Genomic DNA, 23,703 nt, shown 5'->3' on the forward strand with positions numbered 1-23,703 from the left:
TATAATTGCATTTTTACAAATTGTACCTAAATTTTCACTTATGTACAGTAATTGCTTCAACTGATTTGCAGGGTAAATGTATTGCATCTGAAGAGCTGTGTTATGAGCATATTATTTACCATATTTTATAATAAGCCAAAAAGTATTCAGAAAGTTGTAATCTTGGATATCAAGCAGCTAATTATATAGGAAGAGTTTTTCTGATTATGAGATGATTGCATAGTTGATTAATACTCCCAGTGATAATAGTGATGAAAAAATTAAATCTAGAAGTCTACTGTACTGAAAATAGAACATGACTTGGTTGCTCAAGGAATCAGTTAATACTAGATGTCTTATTTTCTGCATTTTCCTTTTATATTGTATGCCACAATTAACCATTTAAAACTGTTGAGAGGTTATCCAGGTAATTGAGAGCTATTATTTTAGATCTGAAAAGCCATATACCAGTGTAGTTAGTATAGGAGTAAAACAAGAGCCTTGGTTGGGCTCGGTATGGCTAAATTTTCAGTGAGTGCAGGGTTTATAATTTATGAATTATAGATTATCAAAGATAAGACGTAACTTACCCCTCATTTGTCCCGGCACTGTAATAAATGTATAAGTAATAAATGGAGAGGTAGATAGCTAATAAGTGGATTTAACTTTAGATAGAAATTGCATTTAGAAATCTTATGAGTTTAGTGTTTGAATGATTTCTTAGAAGGCTGAGAAACAAGAAGAAAGTGTTTTTCTTCTTCTTTGAAAGAATAATTTTAAAGTTTCATTTTTATCACTGTTCTCTATTCTTCCTGTAATTGTCTTCCAGTGTCTTTCTAAGAAGGCAATAGAAATGTTGGGAATTAACAACCTCTCTCCTTTGTTAAAAATCCCTTTTCCTTGTTTCAGGTTCCAATTGTTGCACTGACTGCTACGGCAGGTTCTTCAGTCCGAGAAGACATTGTATGTTGCTTAAACCTGAAGGATCCTCAGATAACCTGTACTGGTTTTGATCGACCAAACTTGTATTTAGAAGTTGGACGAAAAACAGGAGACATCCTCCAGGATCTGAAGCAGTTTCTTGTCTGTAAGTCAAGGTGAGCATTTCATGGTTGATAAATTTTGGTAACTATTTTGTTCTTTATAAAAAATTATTTTATTTTTAAAACTTATCTCTTTGGAATGTATATTTAACATATTTGAAATTCTACTTAGCTTCAGTTCAAGTGTGATGTTATATAATCAGTGACTAAGGAAGGGAGAAACTAATTTTTCTTATGTTTTTATACTCCATGCTGTTATTTGAAGAGGACATACACTCTTAATGAGCTTCCCTGGTAGCTCAGCTGGTATAGAATCCGCCTGCAATGGATTGCAGGTTGGACCTGGGTTGGAGACCTGGGTTTGATCCTGGGTTGGGAAGATCTCCTGGAGAAGGGAAAGGCTACCCACTCCAGTATTCTGGTCTGGAGAATTCCATGGACCCTATAGTCCACAGGGTTGCAAAGAGTCGGACACAACTGAGTGACTTTCACTACACTCTTAATAAGTGACAAATTTACAAAAAAAGCAAATGAGTCTTTTATCTGAATTCTGCCCAGTTCACTAGTTATACGACTAACTTGAGTTTTAAGGAATTTAAATACTTTTTGAGCCCATATCATGTATCAAGTAGTATTCTAGGTGCTTCAGGTAAATGATCTAGTTTGATTTTTATAACTGTTCTGTAAGCTACATATTATTTTCATTTTACTGATGTAGAAACTGTCACTAGCACTTCTTCCTGTTTATTTTGTTTTTGGACATTTTATGTGTATGCTAAGAAAGCTTCTCTGATCTGTTTTCTCAGTGAAAAACTTACAATTTTCGCATTATGAAATGTGAAGTTAGAGTAAATGGAAATAATTGTCCTATCCATACAAATACAAAGCAAATCTAGGAAAATAGAATTTAAAGAACATTGTTAGTATTTTCCTTCTCAGGAAGTAATAAAAAGAAGATTGATCCTAGGTTAGGAAACCCTAAAGTAACTCTTAAGGTCTTTTAGGGTGAATTTAAATATAGAATTCACTGTTGGCTTGACTGTCCTGTGTTCAGGTTAAAGCACGCGTGTAATGAATGTATTTTGAGTGTTCTGGCTGCTCTAGGGAATCTCTCCAAAGTGAATACACATTGTACTACACTTCTTTTCTGTCCTAAAGGTAAAATGTTCTCTTGGAGAAGGCTATTTATTTTACGTTAGCATCTCCACAATCAGATCCTTATTTACTTTCCTAATACTTGATCCTTTTCAGTCCATAGTATTCTCAAGCTCTATGGTGCTTGAAACCTATCTTTTTTGAAACTGTGCTTGCCTTTTTCCCCCCCAACACTGTGACACTGCGATTATATTGTCTTCTTATCATATCTTAAATAAATGATTTCTTCTCACGAGGTGAGAAGGTTTGTATTACTTTTTAGCTCAGACTAATATAGCCTCTCTTAACAGACCTCCTTGCTCCTCAGGCATCTGTATACAGTTGATGTATCACCTGAGAGCATATCCCCTGAGTCTTGGTGTTCCTTTTTTTGTGGCTCCCTCTTTCCTAAGACCATCCAAAGATTTTGAAACTGACTATGACTGGTTTTTCTAAAAGCAAATCCGAAATGATTTTGCACCTGTTTTGCATCTTCCAAGAAGAGTTGTGGTAGCAGGGAACCTTGAAGAGTCAGAATGTTCTCTGTAGAACTTGGGCAAATAGAAGTTTACCTCTTGGAAATTCCCTGGCAGTCCAGTGGTTAGGGCTCCATGCTTCTGCTGCAGGCAGCATGAGTTTGGTCCCTGGTCGGGTAACTAAGACCCCACACGCCATGTGACTTGGCCAGAAACAAAGAAAAAAAGAAAAAAATTTTCCTCTTAATGAGCACTGCGATGGAGGGTAAGTTAAGACTTCAAGGTGTTACCTGTTATCTTCATTTTCTTCCTTTCATTTAATTCTACTATTTGTTTATCTGTATTCACATTTTTTCTCTTCGTTGAGCCATCATGTTTCTTAAAGTCTTACCTTATTTGTTTTCTATATGCATGATGCGTTTAATTTAAATAAGCCTGTCTCACCTATCTAACTTGATTACATGAGGATAGATTTTTTTTCCCCCTCTCAGAAAGTTGTTATGAGGAAAAAACTGTCTTTAGTAAACCTCTTGGCAAAGTAATGAATCCTCTTGTAATAGTGAGGTAGGAGATAGGTAGACCCCAGGCTGAGCAGCTGCAGCCAGTCTCCCACTGACACTTTGAGATAAGATGCCAGAAGGAGCACTGGGCCCTGAGACAGTGACCACAGTTTCCTCATTCTTATGGTTAAGGGGATTTCTCAGCCTGACACAATGTGCAGAGAAAGTCCTCAGCTGTCCCCTAAGGAATTCCATATGACACAGCTCTAGGGGAGGGGTCGAAGGATGGAGGAGGCGACAGCCCGTAACACGTCCTGCCAACCTCCCTGAAACCTTTGCACTGGAATCCATCTTTGCTGAGAATCGTGCACACCCACCGAGAAGGACCCTGAGTCAGGCCAGATATGGGCACAAGCAAGATGATTGGCCAGAGACAACCGGGAAGACTGCCCCATATGAGCGATCCATGCCACGCCTGTTGGGTGCAACTCACTCTGTGAGTTCACCCGTGTGCTCTTCCACACGAGCTTTGCTTCTGTTAATAACAACAGCCTTTTTGGGCTGGTTGATTCCATGCTGCCACACCTGAATCTTTGAGATGCCTGGTCCCAGAGGATACATCCCAGTGTTGGAAAAATAATCATAAGACTGTACAATCAAAATAACCTCCCCAGGGAGTCCCTGGCAACTGCAACATTTTTCTCTATTCAGGGAACTAAGTTCAGCCAAAGACATCTGATTCAGGGTTGCTGGGGATCTCAGGGACGCCTTGGACCCCTTCTAGATTAAAAGAAAGAAAGTGAAGTTGTTCAGTCATGACTGTTTGCAACCCAAGGGCTATCGCCACCAGGCTCCTCATTCCATGGGATTTTCAGGCAGGAGTACTGGAGTGAGTTGCCATTTCCTTCTCCAGGGGATCTTCCTGACCCGGAGATTGAAGCCAGGTCTCCCGCATTGCAGGCAGAAGCTTTACCATCTAAGCCACCAGGGAAGTCCAGATTAAAGCCTTCTGGTAAATGTTTCCAGGATGCCGGATTACATTTCTAGGTTAGCCTCTTTGTTCTTGGTTGCAGGTTGTTCAACATGAGGGGACCCCCTCCTAAGTCAGAGGGAACACCTCTGGGCTGTTTCCTTAAGAACTGGAAGCTATTTAAATTAGATGGGCTAAGAAAAGAAAAACTTAAGTTTTTCTGTAATACTTCCTGGCTTTTATATAATTTGGGTGATGGAGAAAGATGGCCCCAAAATGTGTCTGTAAATTATCATACCATCTTGCAATTGGATCGTTCTTGCTGCAGGTTGGAACAATGGACTGAGGTTCCCTGCGTCCAGGCCTTCATGTCCCGTTACCGGAGTCTCGCTCTGTGCAGCTCAGAGGCCTGGGGAACCAGAGAATTCTCCCAGCATTCTAGATGGTCCTCATTTAACTTCCCCCAACTCTCAATGGGGAAACTGAGCTTCTCCTATTCTACTGTGCTGCTAAGTCGCTTCAGTCATGTCTAACTCTGTGCGACCCCATAGACGGCAGCCCACCAGGCTCCCCCGTCCCTGGGATTCTCCAGGCAAGAACACTGGAGTGGGTTGCCATTTCCTTCACCAATGCATGAAAGTGAAAAGTGAAAGTGAAGTCACTCAGTCGTGTCTGACTCTTAGTGACCCCATGGACTGCAGCCCACCAGGCTCCTCCATCCATGGGATTTTCCAGGCAAGAGTACTGGAGTGGGTTGCCATTGCCTTCTCTGATTCCTACAAGTACCCCTGATTCTCCAGACCCCCCTGGCAAATCCCAAACCTCGCTTCCCTATTCACCTCTAAACACACTGGTACCACACTTTGCCAACAAAGTTCTGTCTAGCACAGCTATGGTTTTTCCAGTAGTCAGGTATGGATGTGACAGTTGGACTATAAAGAAAGCTGAGCGCTGAAAAATTGATGCTTTTGAACTGTGGTATTGGAGAAAACTCTTGAGAGTCCCTTGGACTGCAAGATCCAACCAGTCCATCCTAAAGGAGATCAATCCTGAGTGTTCGTCGGAAGGAGTGATATTGAAGCTGAAACTCCAATACTTTGGCTGCCTGATGGAAAGAACTGACTCATTTGAAAAGACTCTGATGCTGGGAAAGATTGAGGGCAGGAGGAGAAGGGGATAACAGAGGATGAGATGGTTGGATGGCATCACTGACTCAATGGACATGAGTTTGGGTAAACTCCAGGATTTGGTGATGGACAGGGAGGCCTGGAATGCTGCGGTACATGGGGTCACAGAGTCAGACATGACTAAGCAACTGAACTGAAGTGACCCCAGGATGAAAAAGCTAATCCCACCACTGAGGTATTTCATAGGTGGGCCTTCCAGTCACCCAGGATCAGGGAGAATGTGTCCTCCCAGGGAAGCAGCAAATGGCGAAAGCACAGTCTGAGTGCGCCTGCCCTTCTCTTTAACTGATTCAGCAGAGTGCAAACGAAGACTGGGCCAGTTTTCTGAAAACCCTAGTAGGTTTACTGAAGGATTTCAGGCCCTAACCCTGGCATTTGGTTTACCTTGGAGGGACATCCAACTAATCCTGACTACCTGCTGTACCTGTGAGGAGAAGCAGAGGGTTTGGACGGCAGCCTCGGGGCACACTGAGCAGCTTGTCAGAGCCCAGCCCAGCGTTTATGATATGCTGGGGATGCAGAGTCCCTCTTGGGATGATGGGCCAGGAACCACATTATTCAGTGCCTATTAGAAGGAATGAGGAATGCGTTAGAAAACCAGTCAGCTATGAAAGGGTCAAAGAAGTGACCCAAGAGAAAGAAGAAAATCCAGCCCTCTTTTGGGGACAACTTGTGGAAGCTTTTAGAACGTTTACTAACATAGATACCTCCACTCCTGAGGGTCAGTCCCTACTGGGACTACCTTTTATCATTCAGTTCGCCCCTATGACAATAGGCGAAAACTTCAAATGTTACAATCAGGACCACAAACCCTGATGCCCCACCTGCTAGAGGTGGCTTTTGGGGTAAAAAATCAAGCTGAGGAGAAGAAAAGAACTCAGTGTGAATTGAGGCAGGCCAGAGCCAAAGCTCAGCTGATAACGGTTGCTGTCGGACACACTTTGCAACTTCAGGGCCACTGAGAGGGGACAGCAGGTGTCAACCATCGGTCCAGAGGTTAGACCCACACAGGGGAGTGCTTCAAAGGCAAGTCAACTGACCACTGGGCCCGTGGATGCCAGAAGGAGCCTCCTAGGCCATGCCCAGTCTGTAGACAGGCTTGATCCTGAAGAGGAAGAGGGACTCCTGCTTCTGAGATGACCATGCTGGGCTCCTGAGGTGTCCCGGCAGCTTCCCCCACACCTGCCCTGAGATGTCTATCTCCATCAAGGAACCTGGGTCATCTCTGATGTGGCGGAAAAAAGATCGATTTTTTAATTGATACAGAAGCCACTGACTCGCCTGACTTCTTACTCTGGACCTTTTTTCTCTAAAAGCTGCACAGTGACAGGTGTCAGTGAAAAGCCTCACATCTGTTACTTCACTGGAATCATGTTTGCCAGTTTGAACAGTATTTGGTCTCATCATCTCACATGGTAGCAAAGTAATGCTCAAAATTCTCCAAGTGAAGCTTCAGTTAAACATGAACAGAGAACTTATAGATGTTCAAACTGGATTTAGAAAAGGCAGAGAAACCAGAGATCAAATTGCCAACATCTGTTGAACCATAGAAAAAGCAGGAGAGTTCCAGCAAAACATGTACTTCTGCTTTAAAGACTACGCCAAAGCCTTTGACTGCATGGATCATAACAAACTGTGGAAAATTCTTCAAGAGATGGGAATACCAGACCACCTGACCTGCCTCCTGAGAAATCTGTATTCAGATCAAGAAGCAACAGTTAGAACTGGACATGAAACAACGGAGTGGTTCCAAATTGGGAAAGGAGTACATCAAGGCTATATATTGTCACCCTGCTTATTTAACTTACATGCAGAGTACATCATGTGAAATACCAGACTGGATGAAGCACAAGCTGGAATCAAGATTTCTGGGAGAAATATCAATAACCTCAGATATGCAGATGATACAACCCTTATGGCAGAAAGTGAAGAGGAACTAAAGAGCCTCTTGAAAGTGAAAGAGGAGAGTGAAAAAGGTGGCTTAAAACTCAACATTCAAAAAACTAAGATCATGGCATCTGGTCCCATCACTTCATGGCAAATAGATGGGGAAACAATGGAAACAGTGAGAGACTTTATTTTCTTGGGCTCCAAAATCACTGCAGATGGTGACTGCAGTCATGAAATCAAAAGTCACTTGCTCCTTGGAAGAAAAGCTGGACAGCATATTAAAAAGCAGAGACATTACTTTGCCATCAAAGGTCTGTATAGTCAAAGCTGTGGTTTTTCCAGTAGTCACATATGGATATGAGAGTTGGACCATAAAGAAGGCTGAGCGTCAAAGAATTGATGTTGAACTGTGGTGTTGGAGAAGTCTCTTGAGAGTCCCTTGGACTGATCAAGGAGATCCAATCAGTCAATCCTAAAGGAAATCAGTCCTGAATATTCATTGGAAGGACTGATGCTGAAGCTGAAGCGCCAATACTTTGGCCACCTGATGCGGAGCTAACTCATTAGAAAAGACCCTGATGCTGGGAAAGATTGAAGGCAGAAGAAGGGGACAACAGAGGATCAGGTGGTCGGATGGCATCACGGACTTGATGGACATGAGCTTGAGCAAACTCCAGGAGTTGGTGATGGACAGGGAAGCCTGGCATGCTGCAGTCATGAGGTCGCAAAGAGTTGGACACAACTGAGCAACTGAACTGAACTGAAGTGGGCTCACATGCCTTTTTGGTTGTCACTGAGTGTCCTACCCCACTAATGGGGAGAGACCTTCTGAGTTCCCTGACCGTATTATGGTTAGGAGGTCCCGAGCAGCGCCCCCTCTACCTTTTTTTTTTGTTAAATACAAATGAGGAATATAGCATGGTGGATGGCCTCTGAGCAGTAAATGATAAGAGTGGTTCCTGTACATCCCCTTATGATTAATCCTTATAGCATCTTAGTCCAGCTCCCTCAGGATGCTAAATGTTTTACTGTGCTCAGCCTCAAGGATGCCTTCTTTGGCATCCCAGTTCATCTCTCATCTTCACAGTATCTGTTCATCTTCACAGTATCAGTTTGCCTTTGAGTGGACCAACTCCCACTTGGGTCAGATGCAACAATATACCTGGGCAGTGTTGCTTTAGGGGTTTTGAGACAGCCCACACGTGCTTGCCCAGGCCCTAGGAAAGAAACTAGGGGAAATATGCCTAAAAGAAGGGCCTGTTCTACAGTATGTAGATATATTGATATGTAGCCCCTCCATGGAGGCCTTAGATCAGAACACCATTGAAATTCTTAATTTCCTTGGACTTGAGATTATAGGGTCTCCCAGAAAAAGGCGCAGATCTCAAAGCAACAAGTTAAATACATGGGATCCATAGAAAATAATCTGTATTAGGAAGGCTGCAGTCCATGGGGTCACTGAGGGTCAGACACGACTGAGCAACTTCACTTTCACTTTTCACTTTCATGCATTGGAGAAGGAAATGGCATTCCACTCTAGTGTTCTTGCTTGGAGAATCCCAGGGATGGGGGAGCCTGGTGGGCTGCCGTCTATGGGGTCGCACAGAGTCGGACACAACTGAAATGACTTAGCAGCAGCAGCAGCAGCAGGCCTAAATATTCCAAAGACAAAAGGACATCTCTATACCTTGGGCTTCCCAGGTGGCGCTAGTAGTAAAGAACCCACCTGCCAATGTAGGAGACATAAGAGATGCAGGCTCGATTCCTGGGCTGGGAAGATCCATCAGAGCTCCTGCTCTGAGTCTTCCCAGTTGACAAAAGCCACGCATCTGGTATGTTAAGTTTATTTCTTCGAGGTGGCAGCAGTTCCATGTCAAGATGATGGTTATTCAGGGGTTCTAGCCACTCCCTGAGGCAGATTCTTCTGGACCAACAGCAGAGGTCTCCCTGGGGCTCCGTGGCAAGGCAGGATGAGAGTTCTGTGGCCCACGAGCCCAATGCCAGCCTGAAGAAGCTACAGAAGGTGGACCTTTGCCCTGCATCCTCCCAATAAAAATTCCCTGGGGTCCAGGAATCTCAGAAGGGATGTGAGGTAGGCAATAGGCGGGCCCCAGGCTGAGCTGCTGCAAAGTCTCCAGTTTACACTTTGAGAGAAGATGCCATCAGGAGCACTGGGCCCTGAGACCACAATTTCCTCTTGCTGTGGTCATCCCGACATGTGCAGAGAATGTCCTCGTTGTCCTCTAAGGAATTCTGAATAATGCAACTCTAGGGGAGGGGAAAAGGAAGGAAGAGATGCCAGCCCATAATATGTCCTGCCAACCTCCCAAAAACCTTCGAGCTGACCAAGGAAGAACCCCGAGACAGGCCAAATATGGGAACAAGCAAGATGACTGGCCAGACATAACCTGAAGAGTGCCCTCATATAAGCAATCTAAGCCTCCCTATTGGGTGCAGCTCACTCTATGAGTTTGCCTTTGTTTTCTTCCACACGTGCTTTGCCTCCAATAAATGCTCGTCTCTTATGAATTCTTTTGGCAGAAAAGACAAAGACCAAGGCCCTTCTTCCAGTCATTTCACTGATGTAGTCAATAGGAATGTTCACTGCTTTGATTTTTCGGTTCTATAAATTCAAATTTTCATATTTTCTACTTTTTTTTTATGTAAAAAGCGATCCATATTGTTAGTATCATTTTGAACAGTACAGATGCATGTAAACTGAAGAGTACTTAGATTCTCCAATCCCATTTCTCAGTTTTCACTGCTGACATTTTTGCATTTAGCTTTATAGGTTCTGTTCTTTGTCTTAGACTATGCAAATATGTGCTCTCAATTGTTGTTGTTGTTAGCTTGCCACAGAAATGGTGTTGTAGTATGTCCATTTTGTCTGCAATTTTCCTCCTTTTTGTATCTCTGTTATCTTTCTGTATATTGTGTTTTCTTAAATTAGGCCTTTATGTTTTAAGATGTTACAGTATTCACGTTTTGGTGCACAGTTCTTCCTTCTTTGAAAAATATTTTTTTAATGAGATTCTTGTACATTAAAAAGATAATTTGCATTTTTTTTTTCACTCCATGGAGTGAAATTTTGACATGGAAGCCCATTTGGTCACTCTCAAAAATTACTTTGGGTAGATGATTTAGTTAAGACTCTTAGAGTAAAATTGCTGCATTATTTTTCTAAGTTTTCAATGATTTTTACCATAGTCCTTCTTAAAGGTTTTTATACATTTACTTTTTAAATATTTGATTCACTTTCATAGTATGAATGTGTATGATCATGAACATTTAGATAATTTTTCATTATCATAGTTTTGCCATGAATATTTGTATGTATCTTTTGGCTGATCTTTAAGTATATTTGCAAAATAGATTCCTAAAATTAAAATTGTATCACAGGTTATATGCATTAAAAATTAAATAAAATAACTTTCTAAATCTAAGGGGTATGTTCTTTTTATATTCGTTGGGTCAGCATAAATGAATGTATTTATGTAAATGAATATATTGAGGAATTAAATATTCTACAAAATCATCATTTAAACTTTTAATAAGTGCAGGTTTCTAAAATAGGCTAACATGTTATTTTCTATAACATAGCCTTAAGATTACCAATAAATGCTTCTTTGAACTATATAAATGATCTTTTATTATTACATGAAAGTTCTTGCTTTTTTGGTTAACATGTAGAAATTGAATTTTACAATCATAAGAGAGATAAGAATAATGTAAAAATTTTATTCTTCTATGTAAATATTACATTTCCTGTGTAAATGAAGAGTAATTGTTAAACCAGAGTTCTGCATTTCCAAAAGGATGGTAATTGTATTTCCATTAGTTTGCCGGTTTTTAGCAAGGCTTGTGCTTCAATAAATAAACCTGTCTCTGGTTTTAATTTGAACAAAAAACTGAAGTCAGTGGTATTTGTGTTTAACATAATTTATTTCCACATCTGAGTGTCCAAAATGTTTTAGATTTTTGTTAAATATATCATTGTTTTTTATATGCTTTCTCCTTTCAGTTTTTTACTAAAAGGAAAATGTAAATTAAAATTTAAAAATGAAATTAAATTAAAAATTTAAAAAGAAGGGGAAATTAAATCATGTAAAACTCCAACATATATATATATATTTGTCCTTTTGCTTTTCTTTTTCTTTAGTTCTGCTTGGGAATTTGAAGGTCCAACTATCATCTATTGTCCTTCCAGAAAAATGACAGAGCAAGTTACAGCTGAACTTAAAAAACTGAAGTTAGCCTGTGGAACATACCATGCAGGACTGAGTATTAACTTACGGAAGCAAGTTCATCATAGGTTCATGAGAGATGAAATTCAGGTGTGAAGATGGATCATCATGACTGTCTTTTCCCCATACTGGAAACAGATATTTCTATAATAGCTATTTATGAAGTCTTTATTGAATATCTTTGTTGTGTTCCCCAACTTCCTTGCCCCTGCCCCTCCATGGAGGGATAATGTTTTTTGTTTTCTAATTAATTTTTTTTAAAGTGTATCTTATAGTTGATTTACAATGTATTGTTAATTTCAGGTATACATACTATATATAAAATAGGAACTAATAGGAACCTATGGTACAGCACAAGTAACTATTCAGTACTCTGTAATGACCTATATGGGAATGGAATCTAAAAAAGAGTGGATATATGTATACCTGATTCACTTTACTGTACAGCAGAAACTAATACATTATAAAAAAAAAACATTGTAAGTCAACTATATTAAAAATTAAACAAAAATTTCTTTAAAGTTGGAATTGAACTTCATAATTTAATCCTGAAATATTATTTGTTTAAAATTGCAGTGGTAAAGAATCCCCCTGCCAGTGCAGGAGACGTAAGAGATGCGGGTTCGATCCCTGGGTTGGGAAGATCCCCTGGAGTAGGAAATGGCAACCCACTCCAGTATTGTTGCCTGGAAGATTCCATGGACAGAGGAGCCATGGGGTCGAGTTCAACATGACTGAGCACGAGCACAAAAATGGAAAAACAGCAATGTGTATTAAAAAATTTTAGGTGTACATCCATGTGATTCATTCATGCATATAGATTTGAGTACCGTTTTGATGAGCATAAAGCAGTCACTCTGATAGAATTGGTGTAGAATATGGGAGATAGATAGGTAAGAAAACTGTTGCAGGCAAGTATAAATGGCAGCCTGTACATAGAATGGTATTTAGGTTCACAGAGGAGGGAACACTAGCTGTTAAGATAGATTGTCAAATGGAGTTGTACACCCAGGAATAAGCAGTTTGAGTAGAATCTGAACAAGTGAATAGAAGTTCATCAGGTATGCATGGCTAGAGGGTGATGAAGGATAAGGAATTGATTATACAACTCCTGAAAGAAGGACTGATATGTGCAAGGCACTTTGGTATAAGAGAGCATCCTGGGTTCAAGGAATTGTGAGTAGCTTGCAATGGTTGGAGAAAAGGGAAGTATGGAGTAGGAGGACGCAGAGTATAGGTAAAATGGCAGGATCTGGTGAAGACTTAGGAAGAGAGTTGAATTGGTTGTTTGGCCAGGTTAGAGAGGATCTTAAAACTTGCAGAGAGGCAAGCTGGAGTTGGTATGAAGTTCCCTTATTTTTTCCAGATAAGCTGTAGGACTTTTTATGTAAATGACATTCCATCTGACAGGTAAAGCAGATTAAAGTAGAATGGCCTTGTTGAAGTTGATGTGATGGAGAATCAAGTCCAGGAACGTCCCTGTCTCCATGTCAGTGTCTTGGGGGTTGTCTTAGAATCTTCAGAATTCTGCCAAACAAAACTTGAAAACCACTGTGACATACTGCTCTGTTTTTGAGCAAGATAATAGTATTATAGAAACACTAGACTGGGAGCACTAAGTAGGATTGGTCTGAAGGAGAGAAGAAAGGTATTGATGAAGTTCACAAGAAGTGCTGCAGCTGAGATTTCTTATGGTTAGAATCCTGGTTCAGCGGGTGTCACACAGATTATTTTGAATGATTTCAAGTCAAACATGTAAGTAGGTTTAAATCAACACTATCAACATATCCACCCCCTGTCAATATACTCCTGGAATAGTCCCCATCTCAAATTGAGAGGAACTTAACTTCTGTTTTGCATTTTCTGTCCAATAGATCATCCATTTCCTACGAATCTAGAACTCTGCATATGCAGCTCACTGTACATTGTCATGCAGCGCATATCTGCCTGAAGGCATCTGTTTCTTTCTTCCTCTTCTTTCCAAAGGCAAGAACAGCTATCACAGCTGCCTGGAATAGAGGTTTTATCCAAATTCTTAAATGCTTGTATGTTTATTCTATTAGCTCTGAAGCTTGAAAATTATCAGATAAAGTTCATTAGCTGCTGCTTACTAAATCTTAACAATTGATCTTTGAGTCAATAATTGACCAGTGGTTTTTCTGTCTTGTTGTATTATTACTAATTATTTATTTAGATAGAAACATCTCCCAGGGACACGAGGAAGACTAAGATTTTTTTCTTTCCTATTTTTCATGATGAAATCTAACCACATTTGGATGTAGATTTGTGTTTTGAGTCTGTGATCAGTCTTTTAATCCTGACTTTTAATTTTATGTCCTTTGTATTTTATTTGCCTTTTCTAGATGGCTTAAATCCCTTTCCTTTTTGGGATGAGGTTATGAGTAAATTATTTGATAAAGTATTTTCATTTACACCTGAGAGGTTATAACGATATTTTGAAAATCATATCTGTAGAATAGGTTAATCTCTTTTAAAGACAATATCATGAAAAAAATTAGATCTTAAAAATTTTCATCATACAAACACACAGACACACATACATATACACACAGTAATCATGTGAGGTGATGGAGGTATTAACCTTACTGAGGTTATCGATCACGTCACAATATATATGTATATCAAATCATGTTATATATGGTAAACTTACACAATGTTATAATTCAGTTATATCAATAAAGTTGGAAAAATTGAATAAGAAATAACATTTAAAAAATAAATATTGGAATTATTATTAGATTGCTTTTTTACTCAAATATAGCAAAACTGACTCGTTGTATTCACACAAAGCTTTTTCTTAATATTATTTCCATTCCTATGTTTATTTTTCTCTCATATTTCTCATACTTCCCTTTATTTGTCCTTCCTTCCTTCTTTTTTTTCTACTCTTGGTACATCTTAACACGTTTTTGTTTCAAATGGCACTTTAATATTTACCACTTATACACACACATAGTTTAACAAACTAAGTAGTTTTCTGGTGTTTAAAATGAAAAGCACAAGTCATCATTCCTTCCTGCTTCTTTCTCCTGCTCTCAGCTTTTTGAGCTTATTCCTTTGGTGTTTGCCACTGTATCTTGAAATAATTTGCTTATACTGCTCCTACTTAGTGTACTTATTATTTGCCTGTTAGATTTAGGCATTATCTCTCAATTCCCCACTATGAAAGGTGAACGCATAGCTCTTTGACATCCCTTCCTGCCCTTCTCATCGCGTCTACAAGTTTCTACCCCCTCTTTTCCCAATATATTTATATCATAATTTTGATTCGATCAATATACCCAAATATTATGTTCATGTATTCTTTATAAATGCTTTTTATGTGTAAGGCATGTAGTATATTTAGAGTTACTTGTACATTTTTTTGTATTCTAATTAATACCTTTCAAGAAATGTATTTAGTTTTTTTTTTTGACAATTATCACTAATTTTGGCCTAAAATCTCCCCTAGTCATGTAAATCTCACCTCTGTATGTTCATTCCTGTTATACCAGTTTTATCCTTTTAAATTTGTAGAGAGAAATGCATATTTCATTCTATCTCTTTAATGAGCAGCTTCCTCTTACCTTTAGGCTTCCCTGGTGGCTCAGATGGTAAAGAATCCTCCTGTAACGCAGGAGACCCAGGGTTCGACCCCTGGGTTGGGAAGCTCCTCTGGAGGAGGGAATGGTTACCCACTCCAGAATTGTTGCCTGAAGAATCCTATGGACAGAGAAGCCTGGTGGGCTACAGTCATGGGGTCACAAAGAATCGGACACAACTGAACATGCCCCACACCTGTCTTTCTACCTTAGAATACTGCTAGAAAAATTGAGATGCAGTGTTGAAACTTCAGAATAACCCAAAGGCTCATTTAATATATATTTTAAGAGTCTCTTTTGTGTCCTATATTTATATGTATTCAGAAGAACCATGATATTTGCTCCTTTTTGTAGAGAGGGAACAAATCCTATTTGATGGTCACCAGTCCTAAATCTAAATTGGGCAGATAATCTCTTAAGCTGTAAGTGATTTGTCAAAATTATATTAAATTCCCTGGTGGCTCAGACGGTAAAGAGTCTGCCTGCAATGCTGGAGACCCGGGTTTGATCCCTGGGTCAGGAAGAGCCTCTGGAGAAGGAAATGGCAACCCACTACAGTATTCTTGCCTAGAAAATCCCATGGATGGAGGAGCCTGGCGGGCTACAGTCCATGGGGTTGTAGAGTCAGACACGACTGAGTGACTTCACTTTCACTTTTTTTTTTTCAGTTTTATTTATTTATTTTCTTTACAATATTGTAGTGGTTTTTGCCATACATTGACATGAATCCGCCACAGGTATACATGTGTTCCGCATCCTGAACCCACCTCCCTCCCCATCCCATCCCTCTGGGTCATCCTAGTGCACCAGCCCCGAGCACCCTGTCTCATGCATTGAACTTGGACTGGCGATTCGTTTCACATATGATAATTTACATGTTTCAATGCCATTCTCGCATATCATCCCGCCCTCACCCTCTCCCACAGAGTCCAAAAGACTGTTCTATAAATCTGTGTCTCTTTTGCTGTCTTGCATACAGGGTTATCATTACCATCTTTCTAATTTCACTTTCATATTAAATTCAGTAGCATGCCAGGGACTGTAATGAATGAACTAATTGTACTTACCAAAGGGAAACATGTTTTAATTCTGCTAAATGTTTAACTATGTTGTTATTTATTCTCAGTGTGTCATAGCTACCGTAGCTTTTGGAATGGGCATTAATAAGGCTGACATTCGCCAAGTCATTCATTATGGTGCTCCTAAGGAAATGGAATCCTATTACCAGGAGATTGGTAGAGCTGGCCGAGATGGACTTCAAAGTTCTTGTCACGTTCTTTGGGCTCCAGCAGACATGAACCTAAATAGGTAAAAACATTCATTACTTTCACCCTTGCAGATTTCTTAAAGTATTGGAGGCAACATTCAAAATTGAAACTAATATGTGTAAGTGCATTTAAAACCAAAAGAAAACCCAAGATGTTTAAGAAGATTTGTGGTGAGTTACCGCGATGAACTAATTTCATCTATTCATGTTTTACTGTGAAGATTTAACTAAACCAGCACTATACTGGGAATGTAATGTAGATCTTGTGAAACACTTTCAAAATATTGTTCGTTGATGATTTGGTTTTCTCTTCAGTTCTCTCAAGTTTTGATATGTCTTCAGCCATATTTACTTTAGATACCATTTATTTTGTTTTTGTTTTCTCATGCTGCCATGGTTCTTATTCCAAATGACTTCTGTCAATTCCAGTTTGGCTCTAATTACCATTTTTGTTTCTTTTGTTTGTTCTGTGAGAGCATGTCCGCTGTCCTTGCCCGTCTGAGTGATCATGTTGCTCTGTACTGACTGACTGCCATGGAAATATATTGTGCTTAGTGTTTAGAGGCAGGAAAGCCTTACTACTTAAATACTAAACAGGTATTTTGTTGGCACTTATGTTCTGTGAGATTGATGTTGAAAGGAAGACTTCATCTTGCAGAATTTTAGTGGCAGGATTTACCAATTTATTCCTTTATCCATAGGGAAAAAAAGTTAAGAAACACATATGTGGTGGACTTATTAGCCCATTTTATGGGCTAATAATGGTGAGAGTGGTTATCTAATACAGTTTTTATTTTTATTTAGTGCTCTGCAGTTTTTTTTTAACACTATGTCCCAAGCATTATGCTCTGTGCTGAGTATCCAATGGTAAATAAAAGCAGATATAAATAGTACTGGAGAAGGCAATGGCAACCCACTCCAGTACTTTTGCCTGGAAAATCCCATGGACGGAGAAGCCTGGTAGGCTGCAGTCCATGGGGTCGCTAGAGTCGGACACGACTGAGCGACTTCACTTTCACTTTTCACTTTCATATATTGGAGAAGGAAATGGCAACCCACTCCAGTTGTTCTTGCCTGGAGAATCCCAGGGAAAGGGAAGCTTGGTGGGCTGCCGTCTATGGGGTCGCACAGAGTCGGACACGACTGAAGCGACTTAGCAGAGTAGCAGCAGATAAATAGTACCTGTTAAGAGTTTACTATATAATGGGAATGACAGATCTTAATCACAGAATCATACAACTGTGGGTACATAGGGTTCATTTTACTGCTCTGTTTGTGTTTGAAAATTTCAATAACCAAAAGTTCTTTTGGAAAGGATCGAGCAAATACGTGTAATGGTATAGCTACTACGTGCTATGAAGGAAATTTGCCTTGAGTAGCCAGTGTAATATTGGGTGTGTGTTTACCCACTTATAAAGATCGGGTAAGGCTTCCTTGAGGAACTAGTGAGTTAACTTGAGGTATGAGAGAAGAATAGGGATTAATTAGGTAAGAATGTTGGCTATAAATTTTAAGCCTCTCCTTTTAGGAGTATCAGTAGCTTTTGTTTCTTAAGGTTGTGCTTTTGACATTAGTGTCTTTGTAAAGCTTTTTATAAACTAATTTAAAGTAATTGGGATAGAACACAGCTTTGTATACCACTATTAAGTTTGGGGTTGTTAAAAACATTTGGGATTGTATCAAATGTAAGTTGATTCCTACCAGATCTGATTTTATTTGTGCATTGTGTTAGATGCTGAAGACTTAACAACTTAGGTTTTGTATTGTGGCTTGGCGGGTTCATCAGTGGATACAGTTTCTGTTTATCTGAGTCTCAAAGATATTTTAAATGGTTATCTCATTAAGATTTAACAGAGTTTAACAGTGAGTAGTAATCAAATAGTGTTGCCAGAAAACCCATACTTGAATCTTTAATACAGACAGGTTGTTCTTTGTATCCATACTAAAGGAAATAAAACTATAGGGTTAATCAGCATAAAAAAATATTTCAGCAAGGGTCGAGGCCCAAATCTGTGCTATCCTATGACAAACCTCTTCTATTAGAGAAAAGAGAGTTTTAGAATAAGTGGAATAGCTGATTTTCAAATGAAAAGATCACTGTAATTCACGAAATGTTTAGAGCCTGTCTTATGCTAGAATCCTGTGACTAAGAGAAGAAACTTGTCTGGTCATCAGTGTAAATATGCAACTAAAATTTTTTTATCGTAGAAGCCATACCGTTGGCAAAGTCTCAGTGTCTACAGTTGCTAGTCATTATTTGAAACAGTCAAAACCCAGATAGTTACTGTAATCTTTGTTTAAAGGGAATAATTTGCAAATTAATCACAGTTTAATAAATCTTCCACTGGCTCCAACTGATTTCTAGTTAGGGTATTGCTTTCAGAATATTTATTCTTTTTCAACTTCTTTTTATTCTGTGGAATATTATACTTTAACTATTTTGATGGTCCCAGAAGAAGAACAAATATTCATTTGATTTGTTGTTAGAAACTTGTTCTTTTATTTCCTTCAATTTGTTAGCAAAACTGATGTGTTAAATATTGGTCACTGGAACCAAAAATGAGGGATCTTGTTCTCAGAGTGGGCATTTGCTTCCTTTGCTGTTTCTGAGGAAAAGGAGGTGACTTAAACAAACGAATCATTGCAAAATAGGGACTGAATTTTAGCCCAGGAGCTAGGAATGAGATTGGATGGCTGAACCAGGAACTAGAGTCGGTTGTTGGAAGAGACTTTTTAGAGAAATTACATGGAAGGGCACGGTGGTTGGTGGTGTCAAAGGATAAGGAAGTTTTTGAATCAGAGGTCATTTGTGTGTTCAGACTTGCCAGAATTCTCTTAACTGGATTCCCTCTTGGTATCTTCCTTAAGAATTGTACTTCTATCAGTATTTTTATCAGTCAGAAGGTTGTATAGTCAAAATATGAGTGAGTCAGTTCCCTTTTGATGAGAAGTATTATCATCTAGATCTTGTAGGTTTTGTTGTTTTCTTTTGAAGTTTTTGTAACCTGTTCAACTCCGACTTATATTTATTCTTGGAAAGATATGCAAAAACTATTTGGGAGATTCTCATCATCTAATATGTGATAGTCATGGAATGTCTTCATAGAAGAGTAAAATTAAGAGAGTCAGCATAAGGTATAGCAGCAGTACTTAAAAAAAAAGTCTTTCGTGTTATTTTAAAAGTTTCTATAAATTCAGCATTATGGGAAAAGAAGTTTGAGGAAGGAACTTAATTTTGGTAATTTTCTGATGTCTGGTCAGTCAGTTCAGTGGCTCAGTCGTGTCTGACTCTTTGTGACCCCATGGACTTCAGCATGCCAGGCTTCCCTGTCCATCACCAACTCCTGGAGCCTACTCAAACTCATGTCCATCGAGTCGGTGATGCCATCCAACCATCTCATTTTCTGTCGTCCCCTTCTCCTTCCATCTTTGATCTTTCCCAGCATCAGGGTCTTTTCCAGTGAGTCAGTTCTTCTCATCAGGTGGCCACAGTATTGGAGTTTCAGCTTCAGTGTCAGTCCTTCCAGTGAGTATTCAGGACTGATTTCCTTTAGGATTGACTGATTGGATCTCCTTGCTGTCCATAGGACTCTCAAGAGTCTTCTCCAACACCACTGTTCAAAAGCATCAATTCTTTGGCGCTCAGCTTTGTTTATGGTCCAACTCTCACATCCATACATGACTACTGGAAAAACCATGGCTTTGACTAGACAGACCTTTGTTGGCAAAGTAATGAATGTCTCTGCTTTTTAACATGCTGTCTAGGTTGGTCATAGCTTTTCTTCCAAGGAGCAAGTGTCTTTTAATTTCATGGCTGCAGTCACCATCTATAGTGATTTTAGAGCCCCCCAAAATAAAGTCTCTCACTGTTTCCATTGTTACCTATAGATTTGCCATGAAGTGATGGGACCAGATGCCATGATCTTAGTTTTTTGAATGTTAAGTTTGAAGTCAAATTTTCACTCTCCTCTTTCACTTTCATCAAGAGGCTTTTTAGTTCTCTGCTTTCTGCCATAAGGGTGGTGTCATCTGCGTATAAGGTTATTGATATTTCTCCTGGCAATCTTGATTCCAGCTATGCTTCATCCAGCCCAGCATTTCGCATGATGTACTCTGCATTTAAGTTAAATAAGCAGGGTGACCATATACAGCCTTGACATACTCCTTTCCCAATTTGAAACCAGTCTGTTTTTCCATGTGCAGTGATGTCCGGTAAAACCCCATAATACAAAGAGGTAGTTTTTAGAAGGCTGAGAGGTTTTCTGAAGAGCTGAAGTGGTAAAGGCTCATATTTGGATCATGAGTGTTTTCAGTATTCCTTATATAGATTAGATGCCTTAGTTTCTCATGTAAAATAACTTTAAGAATAATCTTTTACTGGAAAAAGGTAAAAATTCATGAACAGTAGAACGATTGCCAAAAAAGGAAGTAGCACATAAGCCAAAGTGAAAACCTTTAGAGTGTTAACCAGTTTTTAATAGGCAATGAAACAGTTGATATTTGGACATAGGTGACATTCTTTCAAAGGCAGTTTTCATAAAAAATCAGAAAAATGTCTAGCCCTTGTGGGGGCATTGACTGGAAAGGGATCCAATAACTTTCTGAGATGATAGAAATATTCTTTATCTTGTTAGTGGTGTAGATATTTTAAGTTACAAAAAATAAGCAGTAATAAATAAATAAAGTGCTAATACAATTTTAATATTACTGTGATATTTTTAATTGACAGGTGCCTCCTTAGTGAGATACGCAATGAAAAGTTTCGATTATACAAATTAAAGATGATGGGAAAGATGGAAAAATATCTTTATTCCAGCAAGTGTAGGCGACAGTAAGTATTGTTTATTTTATATCACTCAATAACAAGGATATATAGATGATACTCTTAAGAAAAATGTTTTACAGAATAATTAGAAATACTTAGAAAATATTTGCTGGTGTTACATATGTGCTGAATTTTTAAGTCAACTTTCTTTGTGCCTCAATAAAGTGAAGCCAAATAATGAGATTCCAGCTGAGTCAGTTAATATTGATTTCTCATTATTTTCAACAATGAATTTAACATATATGTTTTTGTTCTTTTATTTAATTTTAAATTTTCTCATGGGTAGAATCATCTTGTCTCATTTTGAAGACAAACAACTACGAAAGGCCTCCGTAGGAATTATGGGAACTGAAAACTGCTGTGATAATTGCAAGTCCAGGTACCTTTTTCTTCTAGATGGACATTCTAAAAGTCTTCCTTTTTTCTTTCTTTTCTTTTCAAATGATTTTAAATTGATTTTTTTATTGAATGATATGTATTGCAGTTTTAAAAAAAAACTAAATAATGAATTTATTTATTTAAAAAGAGGACAAAGCAAGCAGTATTACAACGTTTTACTTTTATAAAGAGGTAAACCAATAAGATGGTAGACCTAAATCTAAACATATCAATAGTTATATTAACTGTAAATGGTCTAAAAACTCCATTTAAAGAAATTGTTAGAATTGGTTTAAAAATATGACCCAACCATATGCAGTCCACAATACATTCACTACAGATATAATTATATAAGTTAATTAAAAATAAAAGGATACAGACATTGTAAAGCAGTTAAATTCCAAGTAAAAAATAAATACGAATTGAAAAAAAAAAAGATAAAAAACTGTATACCATGAAGACATTAATCAAAAGTAAGCTGGAGTTATTTTTAATGTCTTATAATGAAGATTTTGGAGAAAAAATATTACCAGGGTTACAAAAGGATATTACATGATGATAAAACGGTCAATTCACGAATGTGTCCATCAGGGTTCTCTAGAGAAACGCATCACATTTGGGTACACACACATACTCACACATATACACAGAGAATGAGAATAAAGGAGAGAGAGAGGTTGATTTTAAGGAATTGGCTCATGCTGTTTGTAAGGATTAACAGGTCTGAAATCTGGATCTCATTGAATTTTATAGACCATTTGTCAACAGGAACTACACTTTCTTTTCAGGTGCAAGTGTAATGTTCATGAAAACAGACTGTATTTTGGGTCATAAAACCAGTATTAACACATTTAAAAGATTTGTATTTATACAGAATATATTTTCTAACTAAAATGGAATGAAACTACAAATCAATAGAAAGATAAGAGGCAAGTCTCCAAATGCTTGGAAATTAAGCAACACACTACTAAATAATCCATTAGTCAAAGAGAAAGTCACAAGTTCAGTCAGAAGATATTTTGAACTGAATGAAATGAAAATGCAAAATGTATGGGATAGAACTAAAGTGATACTGAAATGGAAAATTAGAGCATTAAATACTTAAATAGAAGAAAGATTTCAAATTAGTAATTAAGCTTCTACCTTAAGCAACTAGCAAATAGGGTAAAATAAGCTTAAAGGAAGTAAAAAAAGAAAAGGAAAGAGTAAAGATACGGGACCAAATCAGTGAAATAGAAAACAGGAAAACAATTGAGAAAAGCACTGAACTCAAAAGCTTATTCTTTGAAAAGGTCAATAAAATTGATAGAGACTCCTAAAAAGGGGAGAAAAAAAAGAAAAAGAAGAGACAGATTACCAATATCTGGAATGAAAGAGGAATTTCACAGACATTAAAAGGATAACGAGAAAACACTATGAATAATTCAGTGCACATACATTCAGTAATTTAGATGAAATGGACCAGTTCGTTGAAAATTCTTATTGGCACTTTAAACAAGAAAACCCCTACAAATATGTAAAGCACCCAACTGACATAATAGCTGGAAAAAAGTCAACACATTTACCATCAGAGTAGTTTAGTTCAGGTCAGTTCAGTCACTCAGTCATGTGTGACTCTTTGTGACCCCATGGACTGCAGCACGCCAGGCTTCCCTGTCCATCACGAACCCTCGGCGCTTGCTCAGAATCATGTCCATTGAGTCGGTGATGCCATCCAACCATCTCATCCTCTGTTGTCCCCTTCTCCTCCTGCCTTCAGTCTTTCCCAGCATCAGGGTCGTTTCCAGTGAGTTAGTTCTTCGCATCATCTGGCTACAGTATTGGAGCTTCAATTTCAGCATCAGGCCTTCCAATGAATATTCAGGACTGATTTCCTTTAGTATTTGATCTCCTTATAGCCCAAGGGACTCTCAAGAGTCTTTTCCAGCACCACAGTTCAAAACCATCAATTCTTCAGTGCTTAGCTTTCTTTATGATCCAACTCCCACATCCATATATAACTACTGGAAAAATTGTAGCTTTGACTAGATGAACATTTATTGGCAAAGTAATGTCTCTGCTTTTTAATATGCTGTCTAGGTTGGTCATAACTTTTTATCCAAGGAGTAAGCGTCTTTTAATTGCATGGCTGCAGTCACCATCTGCAGTGATTTTGGAGTCCAAAAATATAAAGTCTGACACTGTTTCCACTGTTTCCCCATCTATTTC

The 23,703-nt window shown here is 38.5% G+C and overlaps 1 protein-coding gene across 8 annotated transcripts in view; it reads left to right on the forward strand.

Moving 5' to 3' along the window:
- Positions 1-23,703, forward strand: part of WRN (Werner syndrome RecQ like helicase) — a 126,363-nt gene that overhangs the window by 68,227 nt on the left and 34,433 nt on the right. For all 8 annotated transcript variants that reach the window (XR_003509020.1, XM_027529753.1, XM_027529750.1 and 5 more), the window contains 5 exons: positions 889-1,076; positions 11,339-11,513; positions 16,152-16,333; positions 21,022-21,123; positions 21,404-21,496. Coding sequence is in view for 7 of the 8 variants with exons in the window: in XM_027529753.1 (XP_027385554.1) it covers positions 889-1,076; positions 11,339-11,513; positions 16,152-16,333; positions 21,022-21,123; positions 21,404-21,496 (740 nt within the window). In the remaining variant the exon portion in view is untranslated. The remainder of the gene's footprint in view (positions 1-888; positions 1,077-11,338; positions 11,514-16,151; positions 16,334-21,021; positions 21,124-21,403; positions 21,497-23,703) is intronic.

This window comes from Bos indicus x Bos taurus, chromosome 27 (assembly GCF_003369695.1).
Source record: "Bos indicus x Bos taurus breed Angus x Brahman F1 hybrid chromosome 27, Bos_hybrid_MaternalHap_v2.0, whole genome shotgun sequence".
NCBI classification, from domain to species: domain Eukaryota; kingdom Metazoa; phylum Chordata; class Mammalia; order Artiodactyla; family Bovidae; genus Bos; species Bos indicus x Bos taurus.